At 41.6% G+C, this 22,859-nt stretch overlaps 1 protein-coding gene across 10 annotated transcripts in view; it reads left to right on the top strand.

Moving 5' to 3' along the window:
* LOC105016910 (calcium-dependent secretion activator 1) overlaps positions 1-22,859 on the top strand; it is a 101,856-nt gene that overhangs the window by 13,053 nt on the left and 65,944 nt on the right. For all 10 annotated transcript variants that reach the window (XM_020055513.2, XM_034287351.1, XM_020055515.2 and 7 more), the window contains exons 2-3: positions 14,847-14,960; positions 20,265-20,597. In XM_020055513.2, the coding sequence (XP_019911072.1) occupies positions 14,847-14,960; positions 20,265-20,597 (447 nt within the window). The remainder of the gene's footprint in view (positions 1-14,846; positions 14,961-20,264; positions 20,598-22,859) is intronic.

The following is a 22,859-nucleotide window of genomic DNA, read 5'->3' as shown; positions in this document are numbered from 1 at the left end:
CCATCCTCTGCCCTCCCCTTCACCCCTTTCAGCAGTGTAATGGGGCAATACCACCGGTGTACAGCAGCAGCCAAGGCTTTCTAGCGGGTGTTGCACGAGTATAAGTGAGATATGGGGCTGTTCATCCCCTGAACACCTTGTTATCCCACTGGTTATCAAGGGTTCCCCCTTCCTCCCCTTATGCAGAACATGTTTTAAAGACAACACTTACTTGCTCGCTTTCCTCTTTTCCCCAGCCGCTGTGTGTGACCTTCGTTCTACCTCAGGGAGGAGGAGGCAGCCTCCTCAAGGTCCACAGCTTTGATAGCAGTTCTCACTCAACCACTCAGTGGACAACTCATTCATTTTGATACGTATCTGTGGCTTCTTCTGCTTAGCATCTCTCGCTCTCTTTCTCTCTTCTCGTTACTTTGAATCAATCCGTGTAATATTTGTCTCATTTGCTTAACTAATCTAAGCGAGACGCATATTACAGCAGTTCTTTGTTCTAAGCTTTTCCTGTGGAAACTTGGTCTGCCTCAGATTGTTAAAGATGTATGATGCCAGCCTGCGTTTTCCTCAAACCTTGTTTTTCATTAAACAGTACCCGTAGTTCTACATCAGCCTGAGTAAATATTGGAGGCAGACAATATGCCCACGCAAAGACACGTGCGCACAAAGATGGAGCGGATGGCCCTAGGATCTGTTTCTAGGATCCATACATTGAAAATGCACAAAACACAAGAGTTGATGTTAAGCAGGACGTCAATGGGATGTTAATCCCAATATATCAGCCCCCTGATTTCCCCTTTTCTCACTGGGAGTGACAAGCAAAGTTCCCTCATACCGCCAACTTCTCATTTACCCTCAAGATCCAACTAACATTGTTTTGAAACTGCCTTCTGTTAAGTGTAACTGGGTTAAAGACTATATGGATATCGTGTTAATCAAATATGGACACCATGTATCTCCCCTTAGTTAAACCTACGTGGGGATATTTCTTGAGCCAACATGGCCTCTTTATATGCAGTGGCTTGCAATCAGCCACCTATGTGAGAGGAATAGTACAAGAGATGCTGGTTGTGGAGCCTGTATTAGACACAGAGGAGGCTGCAGACAGTACCTGAATATGTGTGACCCTGTCCTGGCATACAGAATCAGATGAGGGCTGCATGCGAGTTAGGTGTAGTAGTTGTAGTTTAAATGTCAGTGTTTTATTAGCCAAACAAAAAAAGTGTTACGAACCAAACGTTTGGGGTGTTTGGATCACAAAGAAGAACATTAATCAGACGCAGACCAAATGAAAAGATGTTGGAGGAGTGCTTGGCGCCATCTGTCGAGCATGGTGGAGGCAATGTGATGGTCTGGGGTTGCTTTGGTGGTTGTAAAGTGGGAGGTTTGTGCAGGGTAAAAGGGATCTTGAAGTAGGAAAGCTATCACTCCATTTTGCAATGCCATACCATTACCTGTGGAGGGTGCTTGATAGGCGCCTACAACTGGACATTGACCCAAAGCACAGCTCCAAACTATGCAAAAACTATTTAGGGAAGAAGCAGTCAGCTGGTATTCTGTCTATAATGGAGTGTCCAGCACAGTCACCGGATCTCAAGCCTATTGAGCTGTTGTGGGAGCAGCTTGACCGTATGGCATGTAAGAATTGCACATCAAGCCAATCCAACTTGTGGGAGGTGTTGCAGGAAGCATGGGGTGAAATCTCTTCAGATAACTACAATACCAAAGGACTGCAAGGCTGTAATTGTTGCAAATGGAGGATTCTTTGACGAATGCAAAGTTTGAAGGACACTTTTGTTATTTCAATTAACAATCATTAATTCAAAACTGTATTTGACTGTATTTCCTATTCATTTTGATATATTTCCTGTCCAAAAGTCATATATACATATATAGAGAGAGAGAGAGAACGAGAGAGAGAATGTCTTTAGCAGAATTGTGTCTGTGCGTGTCCCTGCATGTGTGTTTGTGAGTTTGTCTGTGTGTGTGTGTAAATGTGTTTTGTGTATGTGCGTGAACTTGTCAATGAACGATGTACCTCTCCTGTTCGTTGTTTACTCAGATGTGTGCCGGTGGAGTCATCTGTTATCCTGGCTCTGGTCGCTGCTGAAATGAGCTTTGTCTAGCCAGAGGACTTTTTCTCTGTCACCGCATTCATCCAGTTAAAAAAACTGACCTTCATCATGCACAACGGCTGTTATGCTACACTTTGACCTTTAGCTAGCACAATAGCCATCTCATTTTACACTAGATCCGACGATCACTCCTACTCACTTGCTGAGTGTTGTTTTTTTTTAACTACTCTATTTCACCTGTAATAACGACTTTTGTATGCGCTACACTAATTGGTTAGGGAAAACAGAATATGTGACGGACAAGTAACAACACAAAATTGATTCAATAAATATGTTCATGACTAATTAGTGCATGGGGATCATTGTTACAGTCATGTTTGCTTATATCATACAGTATAATGACATCATGCAATAAACAAAGATATTTTATCTTTTAACCCTGGAAAGTTTTGTTTAAGCATTACTTAAACAAAAAAGGATTAAATGTGATATACTGAATATATAAAATATGTCATATATACTTTAGAAACCAGTTGTTTTGTTGAGTTTTTGCTTCAAATGGAAACAGCTCTGAGGTTAAGCTGAAAGATACATTTAATGAATAGTGTTTCAGACATGGTTTTCCAATGTTATGTACTGTGCATCATCATAGGCATTGTTTTCATAGCAGCCTAGACAGTCAACAGAGATTCCTCGGATGTAGAGTCGGTTAAGTTGGATGAGATCGTTTTCAGAATCAAAGGCTTTAGCCGAATCAATAAAACCAGCTGGACAATACTGCTTGTTATCAAAAGCAGATATTGTCATTTAGAATAGATTCTGTAGCTCTTTGGAAACAGACAGGCAATGCAGGTTTAGATAACAGACACAGCCTTAGAAAAGATCAGATCATCAAACCCAGCTAACTTGCAAGGGTTTGATCTCTTCAGCTGTACTAGATGGAAGGTGAAACGAGGGGTTTTCTAAGGGACGTCTACAGTGGACGTAGGCAGCGATGCTGGCAGCAGGAGTAAACATGGCAGATTGTTGAAGCTCTTCTTCAGAGGTCTCATGGAAATTACTACAAATGATGAAGAAAGGTCAGAATACAGTTTTTCTCAATCGATTTGACACATTTCTCCACACTCATGTAACTTCTCTCAAAGCAGTTAACATGGTGATCTGAACACTTTGTGATAGTCCTAAACAGACTGTAAATGTTCCTTCTTTTAATGTGAGTTACAAATCACATGCATAATTTTCCCAAAACACTGTGCACAAAATTCTCAAATGTTGTCAAAGTAGTTCATACAGCCAACCAAAACCTTAATATATCAGGAAAAAACAATTGCAGCTCTTTACAAAAATCTGAAACCCCAAATTGATATCTGATGAGTTAATAATACACAGCACACAAGAAGTGCAAATGTCCTAATTGTTTACACATCTGTCTTAAAGTTTTTCCCATTTGATTTGACACATACAGTGGGGAAAACAAGTATTTGATACACTGCCGATTTTTCAGGTTTTCCCACTTAGAAGTCTGTAATATTTATCATAGGTACTCTTCAACTGTGAGTGACGAAATCTAAAACAAAAATCCAGAAAATGATATTGTATGATTTTTAAGTAATCAATTAGCACTTTATTGCATGACATAAGTATTTATACCATCAGAAAAGCAGAACTTAATATTTGGTACAGAAACCTTTGTTTGCAATTACAGAGATCATACATTTCCTGTAGATCTTGACCAGGTTTGCACACACTGCAGCAGGGATTTTGGCCCACTCCTCCATACAGACCTTCTCCAGATCCTTCAGGTTTCGGGGCTGTCGCTGGGCAATACGGACTTTCAGCTCCCTCCAAAGATTTTCTATTGGGTTCAGGTCTGGAGACTGGCTAGGCCACTCCAGGACCTTGAGATGCTTCTTACGGAGCCACTCCTTAGTTGCCCTGGTTGTGTTTTTCGGGTCATTGTCATGCTGGAAGACCCAGCCACAACCCATCTTCAATGCTCTTACTGAGGGAGGGAGGTTGTTGGCCAAGATCTCGCGATACATGGCCCCATCTATCCTCCCCTCAATACGGTGCAGTCGTCCTGTCCCCTTTGCAGAAAAGCATCCCCAAAGAATTATATTTCCACCTCCATGCTTCATGGTTGGGATGGTGTTCTTGTGGTTGTACTCATCCTTCTTCTTCCTCCAAACACGGCAAGTGGAGTTTAGACCAAAAAGCTCTATTTTTATCTCATCAGACCACATGACCTTCTCCCATTCATCATCTGGATCATCCAGATGGTCATTGGCAAACTTCAGATGGGCCTGGACATGCGCTGCCTTGAGCAGGGGGACCTTGCGTGCGCTGCAGGATTTTAATCCATGACGGTGTAGTGTGTTACTAATGGTTTTCTTTGAGACTGTGGTCCCAGCTCTCTTCAGGTCATTGACCAGGTCCTGCCGTGTAGTTCTGGGCTGATTCCTCACCTTCCTCATGATCATTGATGCCCCACGAGGTGAGATCTTGCATGGAGTCCCAGACTGGAGGAGATTGACTGTCATCTGGAACGTCTTCCATTGTCTAATGATCGCATCAACAGTTGTTGCCTTCTCACCAAGCTGTCATGCAATAAAATGCAAATTAATTATTTAAAAATCATACAATGTGAGTTTCTTGATTTTTGTTTTATATAGGTACACTCACAGTTGAAGTGTACCTATGATAAAAATTGCAGACTCTGCCAAATCGGCAGTGTATCAAATACTTGTTCTCCCCACTGTATATAAGAAGACGTGGACAGAGAGGAAGGGGAGGGCCAGGTCTGAGAGGAGGGAGGACAGGTAGAAGGATAGGGTACAGACATATTTCTAATGAAATCAGAGCCACCCTTATTTTCCGTGTCATAAATCATGGCCTCTCCTTGAGAGAAGCTGAGCAGGGAGTTCACCCCAATATATCTCCAGCTGAATTTGTTACCAACACACCAGAAAATACACTTGTAGTCAAACAAATGCATTGCTGAAATAATATGCAGTGCTTTATTATGCAATGAATGTTGACCTGTTTCACCCACATAAGAGTGTGTTTGGTTTGCTGTGTTAACTGTTTTGAGAGCAGTTACGTGAGTTTGGAGAAATGTGTCAAATCGATTGGGAAAAACTGTGATACAGCAGCTGCCGGAAACAGTGGTTACAGTCTCGTATGCAACACACTGCTGGTTGAATGACGTCCAGACACTGGCTAAATAGGAGTCATCCCAGGGTCACTACCTCCTCTTCTCCAGGACACTAAATGACCAGTGTTAATGATCCTTTCAAGACAGATGGGCTATAAACTTACAGAACAAAGAACAGATACCACCAAGATCAGAGAGAGCCTCATGATCCGTTAATTACTTTCACAGATGTGAGCCATAGACAAAGGCCTGTTCCTTATTTTCATATGTATTTTTTCACATGCCATATTTAAGGTTCCGCAGAGGTGAGAGTGTTTTAACATTTGATTGCTCTAGGCAGCTGAGCGGAAGATTGTTTTTGGCAAAAGATTCTACAGTGAACTTTTTTAGTTTAAAACAACAGGCGGCAAATTGTTCATAAATCTTGCTTTCCTGGTTGACTGGGTGTATTGGTAGCTTCTTTCCCTGAAACATTTCCAATCAGAACTTGTGGAGGCTATCATTTTGTGTCAAAGCAGGTTTATTCGCTTGATCAGCTCAGACAGTTCAGTGCTAAACCAGGGCCTGTAGCTGTTTTGGTTCGGGCCTTCTTGGCGACACTTAACAGAGTTGCCGTTTGTGACACAGGCAATACAACAATGATCACTAATGCAATTATCTATAAACTCTGGATTGAAACTGGTGGGGCCTGTATAGTTTGGATATGATATAAAGCACCCAGCTGGGTGCGCATGTTAATGAGGATGTATGTTGCCTAGTAGCTGAAACTCTGAGCAGACGTGAGTGGCGATATAAACGGCGGCATTTCACTTGGAGCAGTCAGAGTGCAGACAGGAGCAGAGGTTGATCTAGAACCGGCACGAACAATGACAGAGATGTTCCAGCTGATTTGCAAACTGTTCATGCAGAGTCTTTGGTAAAATTACATTGCAGATTCTCCTTGGTGGACCTGTTCTAACAGAATAACTGGAAATGAACAACTCTGAGTTTGGGGCTTGATATGCATTCATCTGCAGTTGCTGTTAGGGTCAGAAGTGTCAAAAATCATAGTTTTGGATGCTGCATATCATTCAGGTAATAGTTAAAAGAGGAACCACTGGGGCCTGAGTCTATGTAGATTACAAGAAATCATTAACTGTTAGAATATAAATCTGCAATGATATACTCTGGCCTCGGGTTGTCTGTGTTACGGTGTTAATGGTAAACCTCATAGAAAGAGCTTGTTAAAACCGTTTCATTAACAAACGGATAGCAATAATGAAGGATCTTTTGTGTTATTACTACTGCTAGACCAGAACAAGACTTTGGTTGAAACTATTACGCAGATCTTGCTTTTTTCAGTTGTTTACTTTGCATTTAGATTTGTAGGAAGTAGTATTCTAAAGAAGCCAGGCTTACATGAGTCATCATTGGTTCTTTGTTTTAATATTCTCTCATACTGAATGAATCATGTGTATTTGGTAGATAGATCTATATGTACTCATCTAGGACAAAGTAAGCAGGCAGAGCTATATCCATGGTGAAATAAACACAACAACAGTGTCAAACTATTTGCACAGACTAAACAAACAGTGCGCTGTAGGGAACAGCAAAAGGCATTCTGTGTGGATACACAGTTACAAAGGAGTTAAAATAACATCAAACAACAAAGAAAAAACCTTGAAAGTTAAAGTAATCATTAGAATGTCTGTTTATGCACAGCAAAATGGGGGAGACATTTGATTGACATTTTATACAGATATTTTCTGTATCATGCAGTAGGTCTTTGAAGGTTTAGGTGTGTTACTGTTTTAGGAATGCATTCCAAATGACAACCTATTCAACAGTGTTCTTCAGGACGGGTAGTGGACTAGATACAAATAGTCTGCGATTTAGGTCCTAGACTGGGTCTATAATGTATGTCACTGGCCACTGCTAGGTGGTAGTTAAAGCTTTTAGAAAGCCACTCTGCCTTTGTACTATAGTCTAGCTGAATCTAATTTTGGAAAACACCTCCATTTTGCTTCCCTCCCTCTCTGAAGTTATGTAACAGCTGGAAGAGGCTTGAGAGATTGTGAGTCAGTGAGTCGAGAGTTTACTGCTTGTGACTACAGCTCTCTGCAATCATTAATTAACAAAACACTCACTGATTATTTTGTTAAAAGAGCTAGATAAACACATTTGGACTACTGTATGGATTTGTTTGAGTAGAAAGTCACTGAAAATGCTGCTGTGTTTTTGGAAATGAGGTTGAGTTTTTAGGTTAGGTAAATTCTATTTCAATGCTTTTTCATCTGTAACTACATGCACATCATTGAAATTAAATTATCATAACATAATTTGGTTCAGGTGTCTACACAACAGCACACACATTTAATTAGCTAAATGGTAACAGCAGAGTTGCCCTTGATTGTCCATAACAAATGTTACTTTTACTAATCATAATCCAGGCCCTTTGACACAAAATGTATTCAACAACCACTTGTTTCAAAATTCATGAATTATTTTGTCACCCAAACTTAACCACCAGCAAAACACTGTATCCACAGCCCATTTTGCAAGTTTATGAACACTTTTCTCTGCTAAATGTACATTCAGTACATAACTCAAAAAGAGATTTGCTACAAAAATATTTTCTAAATATAAATAAATTGTATTAGACCAACCACAACGGTTTGCCATTTTAGCTGACGATCAATCAAGGGGATTTTTTGCTTTTTAATTTTATTACCATCTAATAAAACTGTGACATGTTCACATGTCCACATGTTCAGTTGTCTCTCCTACTGTAGATGCAATGAATGCTGGATGCCTGGAGATACCTGCAGAATATTGCCAGGAATGGATCAGACAGCGTTAACTAGTATTGACAAAGCTATGTCTGTATTGATTGGTAGATATCTTATCTATATCTACAGTGTGCATTCGTTTTTGTATTATAGTAGAGAGCATTTTGCTACATTTCTGATTAATTCCTGTAATATTTACTGCTGTATACGGTAACAAAGGGACATTCTTGAAGTGAACTCAGTATTCAGAATTTCATGTAACAATTGTAAATATAAGACAAAAAATGGGGACAGTAAAAATCGGCCAAATCACCTGTTCTTATTTAACCACATTTTAAAGATTTTCCCCCTGTTATATAATTAACACCGAAACACGTTTACTCAGCTAGCTAACACACACACCGACGCAGACCGTGACCGTTGACATGAAGGTTGGTCTTCATCCATTCTGGAGATACTGCTCCCTGTACTTTCTCCTTCTCTCTCTCCAGCTCTCTCTCTCTGTACAGATTCTTCTGTCTTCAGTCCTTTCTTCTCACTCTCACTTTCTGAATTGTTTTTCTCGACCTTCATCAATTCCTTTATATATTCTTACCGTTCTCTTTCTCTCTACCTCTCTTTCTCGTGCTTGAAATAGATTTGCTTCTTTGTATTTTTATAGAATGCACATTTTTCTATGTAATATCGTCTGCCACAAGGGAAGTGGTGGATAGTTTTTGGCAAAGTAATAAAAAGATAGTTATTCCTACAAAACATAACATGCTCTTGCAATATGTTAAACACGTATTACTAATTTAAAACACATTACAATAACTCACTGGTAAGCAGAAGTGAAGACCGCATTGCTGACTAAGTTGTAGTACTGTTCTAAGCACGCAACGATAAGCACACCTAATGAAGGAATGATTCACTCTACAGATCAAAGTTGTCGATCTGTGTGTGTGTGTGTGTGTGTGGGTAAGTGTTTTCCGGCACACCAAATACTCTAGATGTTCTAGTTGGGCAGAGGCCTCAGAGCTGCCTATTTTGTAAAGTGGGCTGCATATTTGACAGCTTCATGGAGCAAGCATTTGCTGAAAAGCAACTTAATTATCAGCCCCTCACGTTACATCTTAACAGCCTTAGTACCAAACTGTAAACGTATGGTACTGACGAGCAGGAGGCCGCGTTCATTGGCACGCTTTACGCAGGCCTCCGATTGCAGACCGAGACAAAACAGCTAGCGAGTCCTAAAGGTTATAATCCTTACTGTATGAATGGACATTTCTTGATTGAAAAAAAAAATGTGTGCGAGCAACCATGAGCGTCTGTTTATGTTCCCGTGCATGTTGACGACCCTCTCGCGTTGACGATGATTAACATCACTGGTCACTTTATACCGTGTCCATGAATCACTGCCGTACACTGCAATCATGATAAGAGCTGTGCAAAAAGGGAATCAATGGGAGACGTTGTGGCAGGTGGGAAGAAGGGAGCAGCAGGGCAGACTCACCCGCACATACACTTACCCACTCACACACACGCTCACCCAAACGAACACGCACACCAGCAACACACACAACTACCTACTCACACACACACACACACACGCACACATATTATGGATGGAGGTCTAAGAAAAAGGGCTGGTGAAACCGCTCTTCTTGCCAATCCATAGGCAACATTAACCAATCCAACGGTTCTCCAATTAAAGATACAGCAGGAAGGAACATTAAAGGCCTGTATATATCCCATACAGCTCAGAAGTGTTCCTCCTTGCCGGGTTGATTGGATTGTTTTTCTCTACGTAATCGGACTGGTTTTCTTCACTGTGGGAGTCCAGTGGAATGCTGCATTTGATCTTTATCCGGGTCACTGGTATGTGGTGGAAACACAATATTCACACACAGACACACACTAATGGGCATGCACACACACACACACAGTTTGCCGTAGTGACACTTAAAGTCCTACAACAGCATAACACCAAACAGACCGCCAAAACAGAAAGTGCTTTTCTTTCAGAGTCCTGGTAGAAACAAGGTGTTTTGGCCAGTATCTGTAGGCATTTACTAAATCCAATATTTAGCATTTTGGCAACTACCAAACAAAACATACATTTAGTTCAAGATTTTCATTGAATCATATTATGAGACATCAAGGGAGATGTCAACATATGGGAGTTTCACGGACGAATACTATTCAAATAACAGAAACAACAACTGGTGTGGACAGGGGTTGTGTGTGTGTGTGTGTATGTGTGTGCGTGTGTCTGCACTTACATTCAGAGATGAGCAGAGTCAGAGAGACAAACCTGGTTGCTGGCTAAGCTACAACAACATCTGACAGCGTTTGTGATTTTGGGGAAACAAAAGACCGCTGCTCAGATGCCTGGTACCTTTTCACGCCCCGTCAACAAACAGTGTCCCAGAACCGACTCCTGCACTTCAGATGAGACTACTGTGACCAAGCTTGGTTTGCATTTACACCAGAAATAGCAATGCTGAATAACATGTTTGTTGTCCCAGCTCCCAGATTGTATGCCCTTTGAACACGTTATCCAACGACCTCCACATTAAAGTAAGCTTGCCACAAGAGTAGCCTGGGCATGGATACTAAAATGAGTATTTGTTGGTACATTGAAAACATTGCATAACAGTTAGACAATGAAGTTCATCAAGTTGGAGCCAATAAAAACAGAGAGCTGAGCACAGCTGCCAATAAGGGGTGTGTCCTGTGCTCCCTGGCTTCAACTGTGACGAGTGAAGACACACCCCCTGTTCCCAGAGAGGACAGCCAAGGACGAGTGTGTTGGGTATGTGTGTTGGGTCGGCTACCATCTCATTACATCCCAGTAGAACAGGCCTGATTTGCATACTGGTGAATGTTCACGTCTCTGTGCCTCAGGGTGGTCCTTGAACAGTGCAGTTTTTTAGGCCACAGCAGGTACCACACAAATGACAGAGAGAACAGGTACAGTAGGTGTGTGTGTCTGTGTATTTGTGTGTTTGTGAGCGTGTGTATGTGTGCATGTGTGTGTTTGCAGGCATGTGTGTTTGTGTGTGTGCGTGTGTGCCTGTGTATTGGGCCACAACAGAAACAAGTCAAAGCTTCGCCCATTTTCTCTGTTCTAGCAGCTTTTAGGGTGGAGAGACAAAATATATTTGTCACATGCTTTCCTAACAACAGGTGTAGACTAGCGCCCCAGTATCAACCCCAGTCTCGATGCACACCCTTTCCTGCATGCATCATCCACTGCTATCTCTTCTGCCGTGCCGATTCCACATACAACTTGACGCGCATGCTGGATAAATCCCAGCCATGCACCACGCAGAACTCTCTGCAGCTGCCTTCCGCGAGGCTATGCTGCCAGGCAAGCGTAGCGTTTCGCTGGAAATGAATTCACTTTTGGTGTACCAAAGTGCATTAACTCGGTAGGTGGGATTGAAGCGTAACACTGAAATGCTGACTTACCACATATGCAGAGATAAAACAGTGAGGCTAAAAAAAGTTAGAGAGACAGAAATTAAAGAAACAGATGTTGAACATTTTAGCTGTATATGGACTGTAATAGAGATATGGAAAACAAATAATAAGGAATAAATACAAAATAATCAGAATTACATTAAATTAACAATTTAAATGCCGCACAAGTACATAATTGATGTGCGGGTGTGATGTGGGGGTTTGATGTGCGGGTTTGCAAGTTGTGGTGTTGTAAAGGTTTATGTATGGATGGGTACCGGCAGTAATGGGCGCTTATGGAGTGTACTGTTTGTGAGTGCATAGAGTCTAGCGTGTGTTCGTGTGATCAGTACTAAATAGATCTGGAAAAGGTTGGACAATTGTGTATACTTGGTTAGCCTTTTGATAATTGGTTGTTGTTTAACAGTGTTGTGGCCTGGGTGTTGTACAGGGCCATGTCAGTTACAGGCTTGAGGCACTGGTACTGCTCACTCTTCCTGCCATGTGAATGTGTGTGTCCAAGCTGAACGCTAAAGCGGCAGTTACTCCTCAACTTGCATTGATCCTGCTTACTTTATTGAATGAGCTGAACTGTGCACATTAGCAGGCCTAAGCAGGTCCTCTGAGGCATATTGTCAGGATGTATGAGCCACTGGGCTGCTGATCTCCTGTACCCGTAAGGAACACGGTCATCAGTTCTTCTGTCTGGACCTGTGTGCATTCATAGACTCAGAGGAAAATGAAAGGACGACTTTGAGCCTGACACTTACACTGAGGCTGACAGTGAGGCTGACACTAATAATGTGGCTGAAAGTGAGGCTGACACAAATACTGAGGATGACAGTGAGGCTAACACTAATAATGTGGCTGAAAGTGAGGCTGACACAAATACTGAGGATGACAGTGAGGCTAACACTAATAATGTGGCTGAAAGTGAGGCTAACACTTACGCTGAGTCTGACAGTGAAGCTGGCACACTGAGGCTGACAGTGAGGCTGACAATAAGGCTGACACCAACATTGAGACTGATAGAAAGACTTACACTGAGGCTGACACTAACACTGAGGCTGACAGTGAGGCTGACACTAACACTGAGGCGGACAGTAAGACTGACAGTGAGGCTGGCCCTAATACTGAGGCTGACAGTGAGGCTGACCGTAATACTGAGGATAACACCATGAAGCTAAGGCTAACACAGGCTAAAACTGAGGCTGAGGATGACACTGAGGCAGCTGCTGGATTAGTGTTGGAGCATAGTTCAATGTAATGCCTGTAGGGCACAAATTACAAATTCAGAGAGCCCAGACTTTGATTTAATGTTTTAATAAAAGATAGCTAGGTGTTTGAGGGGCTCATAAAGTATTAAGAGAAAAATATATATTAAAAGAATTACTTGTAGTCGACAGGAAATGAAGAAAGGAATAAGAAAGTAGTAATCATTATAACAATGTGGACCAGTCATTCTGTGGAGTAGATTTAACGGAACATGACAGGATTGTTGAACATTTTAACATTTAGCAGACACTCTTATTCAAAAGAACTTAGAGGAACAATTAGGGTTAAGTGCCTTTCTTAAGGGCACAACATTTCTCCTTTCCCTTGTCACTTTTGGGATTTATACCAGCTATCTGATAGTTACTGACCCAAGACTCTCACCACTAGGCTATCTGCTGCCTTTCTAATGCATGATATAGTTCTATCCTGAAGTGGTCCAGGTCCTGCCTGACTCTTTGACTTTAGGTGACTGCAGACTTTTTCCTGAGCGTCTTGCTGCTGTTATCAGTCACTATCGATCAAGATGTCTTTCTCCTTAAACACCCAGAATTACTTGCACAGATTCGTCTGTGCGCCCCAGTATTGATTTATTAGGATTCAGTTATAAAAGATATCTGAGCAAAGGCAGAACAGATAAGCTAAGATTATCATTAGAAATGCACATTTTATATGCACATCGTTTCCTCAGGCTTAGCACCACAATCAAATGTGTCTCGTCTGAAGCAATCAAAATAAGAGCTATCATAAAACCTGGACATTTATCTTGTTAAAAGACATAACTACCTTGATTAATTATGTCAGCTATCATATAAAGCCATAACCCATACACCTCTGCAACCTCTACACCTCTGCACTGTACTTCTAGTGAATTACAACTAAAGGGTGTTACTAAAGTAAGTTAGAAAATGACAATGTTTTCTTTTCAGCTATTCACCATTAAGGGAGTCCTTAATGCCTTGCTAGCTATAAACACTAAGAAATCTCCAGGGTCCAACAAGCTTGACCCAGGTCTGCTTAAGTGTGCTGCTCAGCTCATCACTGGCTCTAAAATACATATTTTAAATATATCACTGGGCTCAGGAGATATTCCCGACGTGTGTAAAGCTGCTTAAATTCTTCTTCCCCATAAGGGTCAGGAATCTTAGTAACCTTTACAACAATGGCCTAATTTCTAAATTCTCTTGTCTAAGATTTTAGAAACATTGGTGAATGTTGAGTCACTTTCCTTTCCGTATGAGAACTACTTTAACTGCACTGTTACTGCAACCTCACTGTTTTTAAATAATATTAAATGCTTTGGTTAGGAAACAGTATTGTGCTTCCTTGTTTGTAGAGCTTTCCAAGGTACTGGTTATATGGGACCGTAACTTAATTATCTTTAATGGTTGATCACAAATCAAACAAGTTCCTTCCCATAAATATTTTGGTATTTGGCTTGTTGTGAATATGTCATTAAAACACATGTTGCTGAATTAGAAAAAGAAGTTGAAGATCAAAAGCAGATACTTTTTTTTATTTTTTATTTTGTCTGTGTTTTGAGGGGTAAAAATGTATTGTCAAGGCCACTTTTACTGTTTTTTATTACAGGACATAATGTTTTTTCTACACAAACAATGGATGATGTATTTGATGTATTCCATCATTATATTTTGTCTGAAATGGTGGGATTAAACTCTCTGTATATAGTGAGATGGCAGCATTATTTTCTGTTTATTTTACAGGGTGCTCCTGCAGAAACTTCCAGCATTTCTGACTTTTATTAAGGTTAAAACGATCAAATAATGTACACAAGTTCCACTTTGTATGACCCATATAAGTGGAATAAGCTGCTCAAGCTTGAATGACTCCTGTCTTTTAGTGAATAGCATTGCTTAATGTTTTGCTTGAGGACACTTCTGTCTGCTTTTGACGTATGTTTGCGTGCTTGCTCGTTCAAATGTTTTTATTTGTGTTGGCGAGTGTGCTTTGTTTTTTCTTTTTTTCTTTTTTTTCTAAAACTTTTAAATGTATGCAGGGTATTTTTGCAAAACACAATGTGACAATGTTTTATTTTCTCTAACTATATAAGGGTAAAAAAGGTGTATTCTGTATACGGCCTGTGTTTTTGACATGTCCTCTGCATGTCCTCTGCCTCCTCAGATCACAGAGCAGCAGCTCCGGCAGACCAACGACCGCTTCAAAGCCTTCTTGAATGGAGACACCCAGATAGTGGCGGACGAAGCTTTCATCAATGCAGTCCAGAGTTACTATGAGGTACAGTAACATAACCTCCATAGTCCCATGACCTACCCCCCCTCCTCCCGGCCCCCTCTTGGTCTCTCTATCTCCCTATCTCTCCCTCTTTGGCCCCTCCCTGTCTCCGATCCCCCATAGAAATGACTACCAGTTCAGAGCTGCTATCAGGTAACCTCTTCGTTTGTCTTTCACTCTGTATTTCTGATTTATTTGCAGTCTCCATTCCCTACAGTCTATCCAGATCTACTACAAGATAACCTTGGTCTATACAGCTCTCTCCCGTTCACTCTTTCTCCCTCTACCTCCCTCTCTTTCTCTGTACCTGTTTTATTCCGTCTCCCCCAACTGTAATACAATGCTGCCATGGAACCTACAAAAATGCAGCTCATCTGTCAGCTTACCTCAGCACAACACTGTCAAAACACACTAGTTAACTGAACAATTTGAGCCATGTTATCTATCTCAATAGAAACCGATAATGTATCTGTAGCTGTATATGTTCTAGTCTTGTGTTTTCTATATGTTGCGGTGGTGAGATATTCTTAGCAGTTGATGTGATAGGCCTGTGTGATTAGCTGTCATTTGCTCCCGTAACTCAATTAGCATAGAGATGAGTCTCGTAAGAAGGCCCTTCAGCTCCTCCTCTCTCCCGGGACCTGTTATGAAAGCATCTCCTAGAAATTCGTATCAGAACTGGTGACACAACTGAGATATGGTCTATCCGTGATACTGACAACAGAGTTGTCTCGTCGTCAGTGCTGTTTTTGGTGCTTTAGGTTCATTCTTTCTCTCCCTGTCGGCCAACAAAGCTATTATTATAATGGCTTTAGGTTTAAGAGCTCTGCTCAAAGGCACAACTACAGATTTACCTTTGATTACTGGCCCAACTCTCTTGACCACTAGTATATCGTGCGTCACGGTCATCTATCTTATAGTGGGATGGAATTGGCTGCAAGCGCCTGCTCTGTTTTTGGTGATCTGTTGCTTTGGCCTGAATTCCCGGGAACTGCTGTGCTGTCTGTGTGGGGAGAAAATGGTGGATGAGTTGATGCGGAGGGTCATTTACTGTACACCTCGCATTTATTCACTGGTTGGATGGATTAAGCTGACACGCTACTCTGCTGCCAGCGAGGCCGCCATCACACTCACACTGACGTTACAGTCACTACCCAACCAGTTCAACAGTCAGATAATTATAACGCACATACTAATAACCATTTAGAGGTTCTCCCATTTCATCCTCCTCTACCATACAGAATACTTACCGTGCCCGTACTATACTGTCCACAACATGGGTGGCTAACATGCTTCTAAAACGCAGCAGGTTCTGCAATTTCCTGTTTCTACTGCAGACCACAACAGACCAATGGGGCTAATTGATCAGTTAACTGCCTTGCTGGGGGAACAGAACAACCTTATTTCTCTTGCAAGCTCAGTGATTCAATTTAGCAACATTACACTTCCACAGTTACTGGTTCGATGCTCTAACGACTAAGTCCCCACTCTGCGACCCTGTGGCAGCCCAAGGCTTAGGGTTAGGGTTAGGGTTACAGGCCTACAGGCCCCTTTACTCTACCCACATGTGACAGCGTATGATGGATGTTAATATTGGGTTAAATTAAATCAATGAGTGCACTGCCTCAAACTGCCTGTAACTGCTGAGCTCCAATGCCAAATGAATCCTTTAGAAAGAAAAAAAATATTTTATTTAATTAGACAAAATGGTGCCTCCCTTGAAATTGTGTTCACCCATGTAATAGATGATGACAAGTTACTTTGTCCTCTCTGTTTGACTGAAACACACACCTAAGTCAAACAGCACGTAGTCACGGCTGAGGGTAGGAAGGACACGAGGCGCAGAGCAGGAGTGGGATGTCATTCTTTTCTATTTGGCTTTGTACACGAACAAAACCAATAAAAGGAACGGTAAACCACAAACCAAAGGCACACAGCACACAATGAACACAATAAGGACAACTTAAATAGAGTCCTCAATCAGAGGCAAAACAGGGCAGCTGCCTCTTATTGGGGACAATCAAAAGAGGAGTGCAGAGAGTCCTAGAGGCACCTCTGTGTTCAGGGCCTGACTGTGACCTCCTGGCACATAGAGATGTGTGCTAGTTTGTCCTCTCTCTCTCTTCCCCCTCTCTCCATTGCCCCCACACTATTTCATTTAGTTCAAACTGAACTGTCTTCCTGTTGTGTTGGGTCACTAGAGTGTCAGTGGACAACGGGGCTACAATCTGACTGTCATAGTGTTTATGGGCCTGGTTTATGGGCCTGATAGTCAGTAACTCTGATGTGTGCGTCCAGCGTTATGACAATGGCCTTGTCTGGCTCAGTCTCCATCACGGTGTCATTGATGGGATGGAGGGTGACCCTGAGGACCGCCTGCTGCTGCCTCTGACACACACACACACACACATACATATATACATACACACACATACACACACACATATATAGATACACATAAACACACATACATACAGTGGGTATTTGATACACTGATGATTTTGTAGGTTTTCCCACTTACAAATCATGTAGAAGTCTGTAATTTTTATCATAGGTACTCTTCAACTGTGAGTGACGGAATCTAAAACAAAAATCCAGAAAGTCACATTGTATGAGTTTTAAGTAATTAATTTGCATTTTATTGCATGACATACGTATTTGATACATCAGAAAAGCAGAACTTAATATTTGGTACAGAAACCTTTGTTTGCAATTACAGATATCATACGTTTCCTGTAGTTCTTGACCAGGTTTGTACACACTGCAGCAGGGATTTTGGCCCACTCCTCCATACAGACCTTCTCCAGATCCTTCAGGTTTCGGGGCTGTCACGGGGCAATACGGACTTTCAGCTCCCACCAAAGATTTTCTATTGGGTTCAGGTCTGGAGACTGGCTAGGCCACTCCAGGACCTTGAGATGCTTCTTACGGAGCCACTCCTTAGTTGCCCTGCCTGTGTGTTTCGGGTCGTTGTCATGCTGGAAGACCCAGCCACGACCCATCTTCAATGCTCTTACTGAGGGAAGGAGGTTGTTGGCCAAGATCTCGCGATACATGGCCCCATCCATCCTCCCCTCAATACGGTCCTGTCCCCATTGCAGAAAAGCTTCCCCAAAGAATGATGTGGTCCCAGCTCTCTTCAGGTCATTGACCAGGTCCTGCCGTGTAGTTCTGGGCTGATCCCTCACCTTCCTCATGATCATCGAGGTGAGATCTTGCATGGAGCCCCAGACCGAGGGAGATTGACCGTCATCTTGAACTTCTTCCATTTTCTAATAATTGCGCCAACAGTTGATGCCTTCTCACCAAGCTGCTTGCCTATTGTCCTGTAGCCCATCCCAGCCTTGTGCAAGTCTACAATTTTATCCCTGATGTCCTTACACAGCTCTCTGGTCTTGGCTAATGTGGAGAGGTTGGAGTCTGTTTGATTGAGTGTGTGGATAGGTGTCTTTTATACAGGTAACGAGTTCAAACAGGTGCAGTTAATACAGGTAGGGCTTCTTAAAGAAAAACAAACAGGTCTGTGAGAGCCGGAATTTTTACTGATTGGTAGGTGATCAAATACTTATGTAGTGCAATAAAATACTAATTCATTATTTAAAAATCATACAATGTGATTTTCTGGATTTTTGTTTTAGATTCTACAGACCTCCACATGCTTTGTAAGTAGGAAAACATGCTAAATCGGCAGTGTATCAAATACTTGTTCTCCCCACTGTACATACACATAAACACATACACACATATATACATACACATAAACACACATACACACATATATACACACATACACACATATATACATACACATTTACACACATACACATACAAATATACCCACATAGACACATACACATTTATACACATACACACGCACACACACATATATACATATACACACAGACGCACATGCAAACATATACACATACACAATTATACACATACACACATACTCACATTCACACACATTTGAACTGAACACAGAGGAGAAAAAACAAACAAACACTAGATTCTTTGTAAAAGAAACAAAGCCACATGAACAGGAATTCACCACTTTGTTTTTCTTCTTAAGATGTACAAACCTTGACTGGCCTTATTCAGTCCCTGCCAGATAATGACTCAGTAGTAACACAGCCACACCATTGAATTGAGATGATATGCTTCTCCAGCAGTTTGTTTGTCTCAGCCGTGATTCATGACAGTGAATGCTCCACAGGTAGAATAGCTCTCTGTAAAATGGCTGCCGTTTGCCTGGAAAGGAACCAGATAGCAATTCAGACCCCCATCATTCTCCCATTCATTTTTAGAGCAGGAAAAGTATATCTGTCACATTTCAGACAGACTGTTGGAAACAAAATCAATCAGTACTTTACTAGCCTAGCTGCGCTATAAAGTAAGTTTGGTCTCGACTCTGCTGGAAAGAAATTCAGTCTGGCTGGTACTCTAGTTCTTCTACATGCAGTGTCACAGGGACCTTTACTCTATACACACCCACAGTTTGGAAGAAAATGATGGAGCATAGCATTTCTCCTTATTCAGTCTGAATAATTCAGGGGAGCAGAAGACCAGGACGGAGAGTCTTGATAATAACTAAGGCATTTCCTCCCAATGGCTATCAACATCACACAATTTAAAATGTTATACATGCTGCCGCCTCTATCTCTTCAGCTATGGCTGTAAGTACATTTATTATCTCTGTAAAGCAGGGAGATCTAGCTCCGGTACACTCAAATGTTCGGTACTCCGACAAGTTTTTGTGGCGTGGTACTGCAGTAAGACACCTTCCCTTCCATTTCCTGTTTCTACCTTCTATTGGCCCATGTTCAACTGAGAGTCCGAGTAGTGGCTGTCTTGTTAAACTCAACTGCATACCTGAGTTGAAATATTGTGTCGTGTCACGTACTTCAACAGGGCTTCATTTTGTTTGCCTGGCACAGTGGAACTAAAAGATCTTCAAGTCTTTGAAGTCCAAATCTCCTACTTCAGATTAATCTGGCTAGAACTGCTGGATGTTCACAGAAGCAAGACATTTAATTTATGTGACATGAGGGTCACAGCTATTTTGCTATATCCATCCAGGCCTCATGTTGAGGAAACCTTTTGTTTCCCATAATGTGCTCCTTTTTTGACACTGATTATGTTAAACCGGAAAGTGTCTTTTAACTTTTACTTATCCACCTTAACGGACCTTTTGAGGCACCTGCCCTATTAAAAGTCACGTTGTTTTATCTGAGCATCAGCTCTGGATTTGTTTTGAGTGTTTGTAACTGTGTGTGTCCTTTCCAACATGTTAATCTGTGACCACAGGTGTTCCTGAAGAGTGACCGCGTTGCCAAGATGGTCCAGAGTGGGGGCTTCTCAGCCAACGACTGCCGTGAGGTGTTCAAGAGGCACATTGAGAAGCGTGTCCGCAGCTTGCCCGAGATTGACGGCCTGAGCAAGGAGACAGTGCTCAGCTCCTGGATGGCCAAGTTTGACACCATCTACCGCGGGGACGAGGACCCACGCAAGGCCCAGCAGCGCATGACGGCCAGCGCAGCCTCTGAGCTGATCCTTAGCAAGGATCAGCTATACGAGATGTTCCAGAACATTCTGGGCATCAAGAAGTTTGAACACCAGCTGCTCTACAACGCCTGCCAGGTAAGAGCAGGCGTTGGTAGAGGGAGGGTGTCTGTAAGCATCTCTGTCCAATATGACTGCGTCTGAAATAGCACCCTATTCCCTGCTTTTGTTTCTGACCAGGGCACATAGGCTGCTAATTCTCACAGGTCTATGTGTGTACGTCACTGTTGAGAAAAATAGACACGTTATGTCTTTCCTGGTGGGCAAAATTGACTGGTTATAATGACGTCATCAGGATGTCATTACAACCAGAAACTGACAATATTGGAGCCAGTTTTGCCTTCTGGGTAAGGTGTTATCCTCATGAGCAAATCTTTGCCTAGTAATAGAAACATGCACATCCAGGAAGCAGCTATCAGCCTCCTGCTAATCACATATTTGCAGCAATCTCTTGAACTTGGATGGATTAGGTTCATAGAATCAGACCAGATTCATAGATTCAGATTCGGTTCATGGAATCAGACCAGGTTTATAGATTTAGATTAGGTTCATAGAATCAGACCAGGTTTATAGAATCAGTCCAGGTCTCTAGTCAGACCAGGTTTATAAAATCAGACCAGGTATTATGGAATCAAATTAGGTTTATAGAATCAGACCAGGTATATATTATCAAACCAGGTTTATATAATCAGACCAGGTTTATAGGATCAGACCAGGAATTATGGAATCAAATTAGGTTTATAGAATCAGACCAGGTATATATTATCAAACCAGGTTCATATAATCAGACCAGGTTTATAGGACCAGAACAGGTATATGGAATCAGATTAGGTTTATAGAATCAGAATTTTACAGAACAACCATATTTTGTTAGCATTTCAGGTTAGGACTACTACCTAAAAACTTGGAGACACCTGAACAAATGTCCATATTTGACACCTTGATTAACAGGCCTGTTTTGCATTCCAACAGATTCTTTCTATTTTTTTACTTGGTGTGAAACCGCACCATTATCTGGTATCCATCAAGTGATATAATATAAAGAACATGCAGCTGACATTCTCCGGGGGTAGATAACACAATCCCAATGGTAGTAAATCACAGGCCTACAGCCATCTTGTAGTCCCGATCCTCAAGAGTTTCGATCTCCAGCCTATAAGGAATGACATGTTGAGATGTCAGTGAAGGGTAATGGTGAGCACTAGGGTGCTTATGTCGGACATAATTCTTTCACTTTTACAACACTCCATGGGGAATGGGGATTCTACACATGGCTTATCTTAATTTGATCATCCTGTTGTTGCAGGATTTGTCCACCCAGCTGGAAAGGAAGACCTGTTGTGTATTTAATGTTTTAGAAGTTTGTAATTTCTAATTTAAAATGTTGCAAACAAAACATGTTACATGTTATAAACACCGTCTGGAAATGTCCATTCACTGTATTCTACATAACAGTTAACATTTCCAGAGTCTTCATCATTACTCTCCTGTAGCAGATAGTCTCAACGTGGCAATGGCAGGTGAGAACAGCAGCACTAATATATTCTTCTTCAAGGAGCTCAATTAAAATTCTGATCAGCTGAAAGCATTCAGAACCAGAGCTCACATTTCCATTTCCTCATAATTTAATGCATTAGCGACCAAACTTAAGTGGATAATATCTTTCTCATTTTGATGTGAGGCATGCCGCCGTCTGAAACCAATTCATTGCTGAAAAGGCTTTATTTTTGTCTGAGAGGAGAAAGTATCGCCTTCCCTTTTTTTGTTGTTAATGTTGTATGAAATCCGATTGTTTTGCTATCCCACATGCGTATCGATATGGGCCATTAAAAAAATTGATCGTTCTATAAATATCTAAAGAGCCAAGTGATGTGTATGGAAATGTTCCATTGGCCACAAACACATTGTACACATTGATGTTGTTGCAGATGCAGTGAAATGCTTGTGTATTGGCCTTTAAACCAGTGGCTCCCAACCTTTTTCAGTTACTGTACCCCCAAAAAGAATTTGCACTGCTTGGAGTACCCCTGAAGTACCCCCTCATGTTCATTTCACTAGTAAGTCTATGGTGTCATGAGTGTTTTCAAGTACCCCCTGTGGAAAGGCCAAGTACCCCCAGGGGTCCTAGTACCCCTGGTTGGGAACCACTGCTCTAAACAATGCATTCATATTATTTTTCAATAGTTCAATAAACATTATGCAAATTCAGTCTAATCAATAATCCACATTGGAGTGTGTGCTTATATACTTGTCCAATAAAACAGTGACCTAGTTCTCAAAGTGACTAGGTAAATATCTGTGTGTACACTGAGTTTGGGTTTGATAGCGTGACTGAGAGCG

Source organism: Esox lucius, chromosome 17, assembly GCF_011004845.1.
Source record: "Esox lucius isolate fEsoLuc1 chromosome 17, fEsoLuc1.pri, whole genome shotgun sequence".
Taxonomy (NCBI): Eukaryota; Metazoa; Chordata; class Actinopteri; order Esociformes; family Esocidae; genus Esox; species Esox lucius.
Note: the sequence above shows the minus strand (reverse complement) of the source record. Positions and strands in the feature narration are given on the sequence as shown.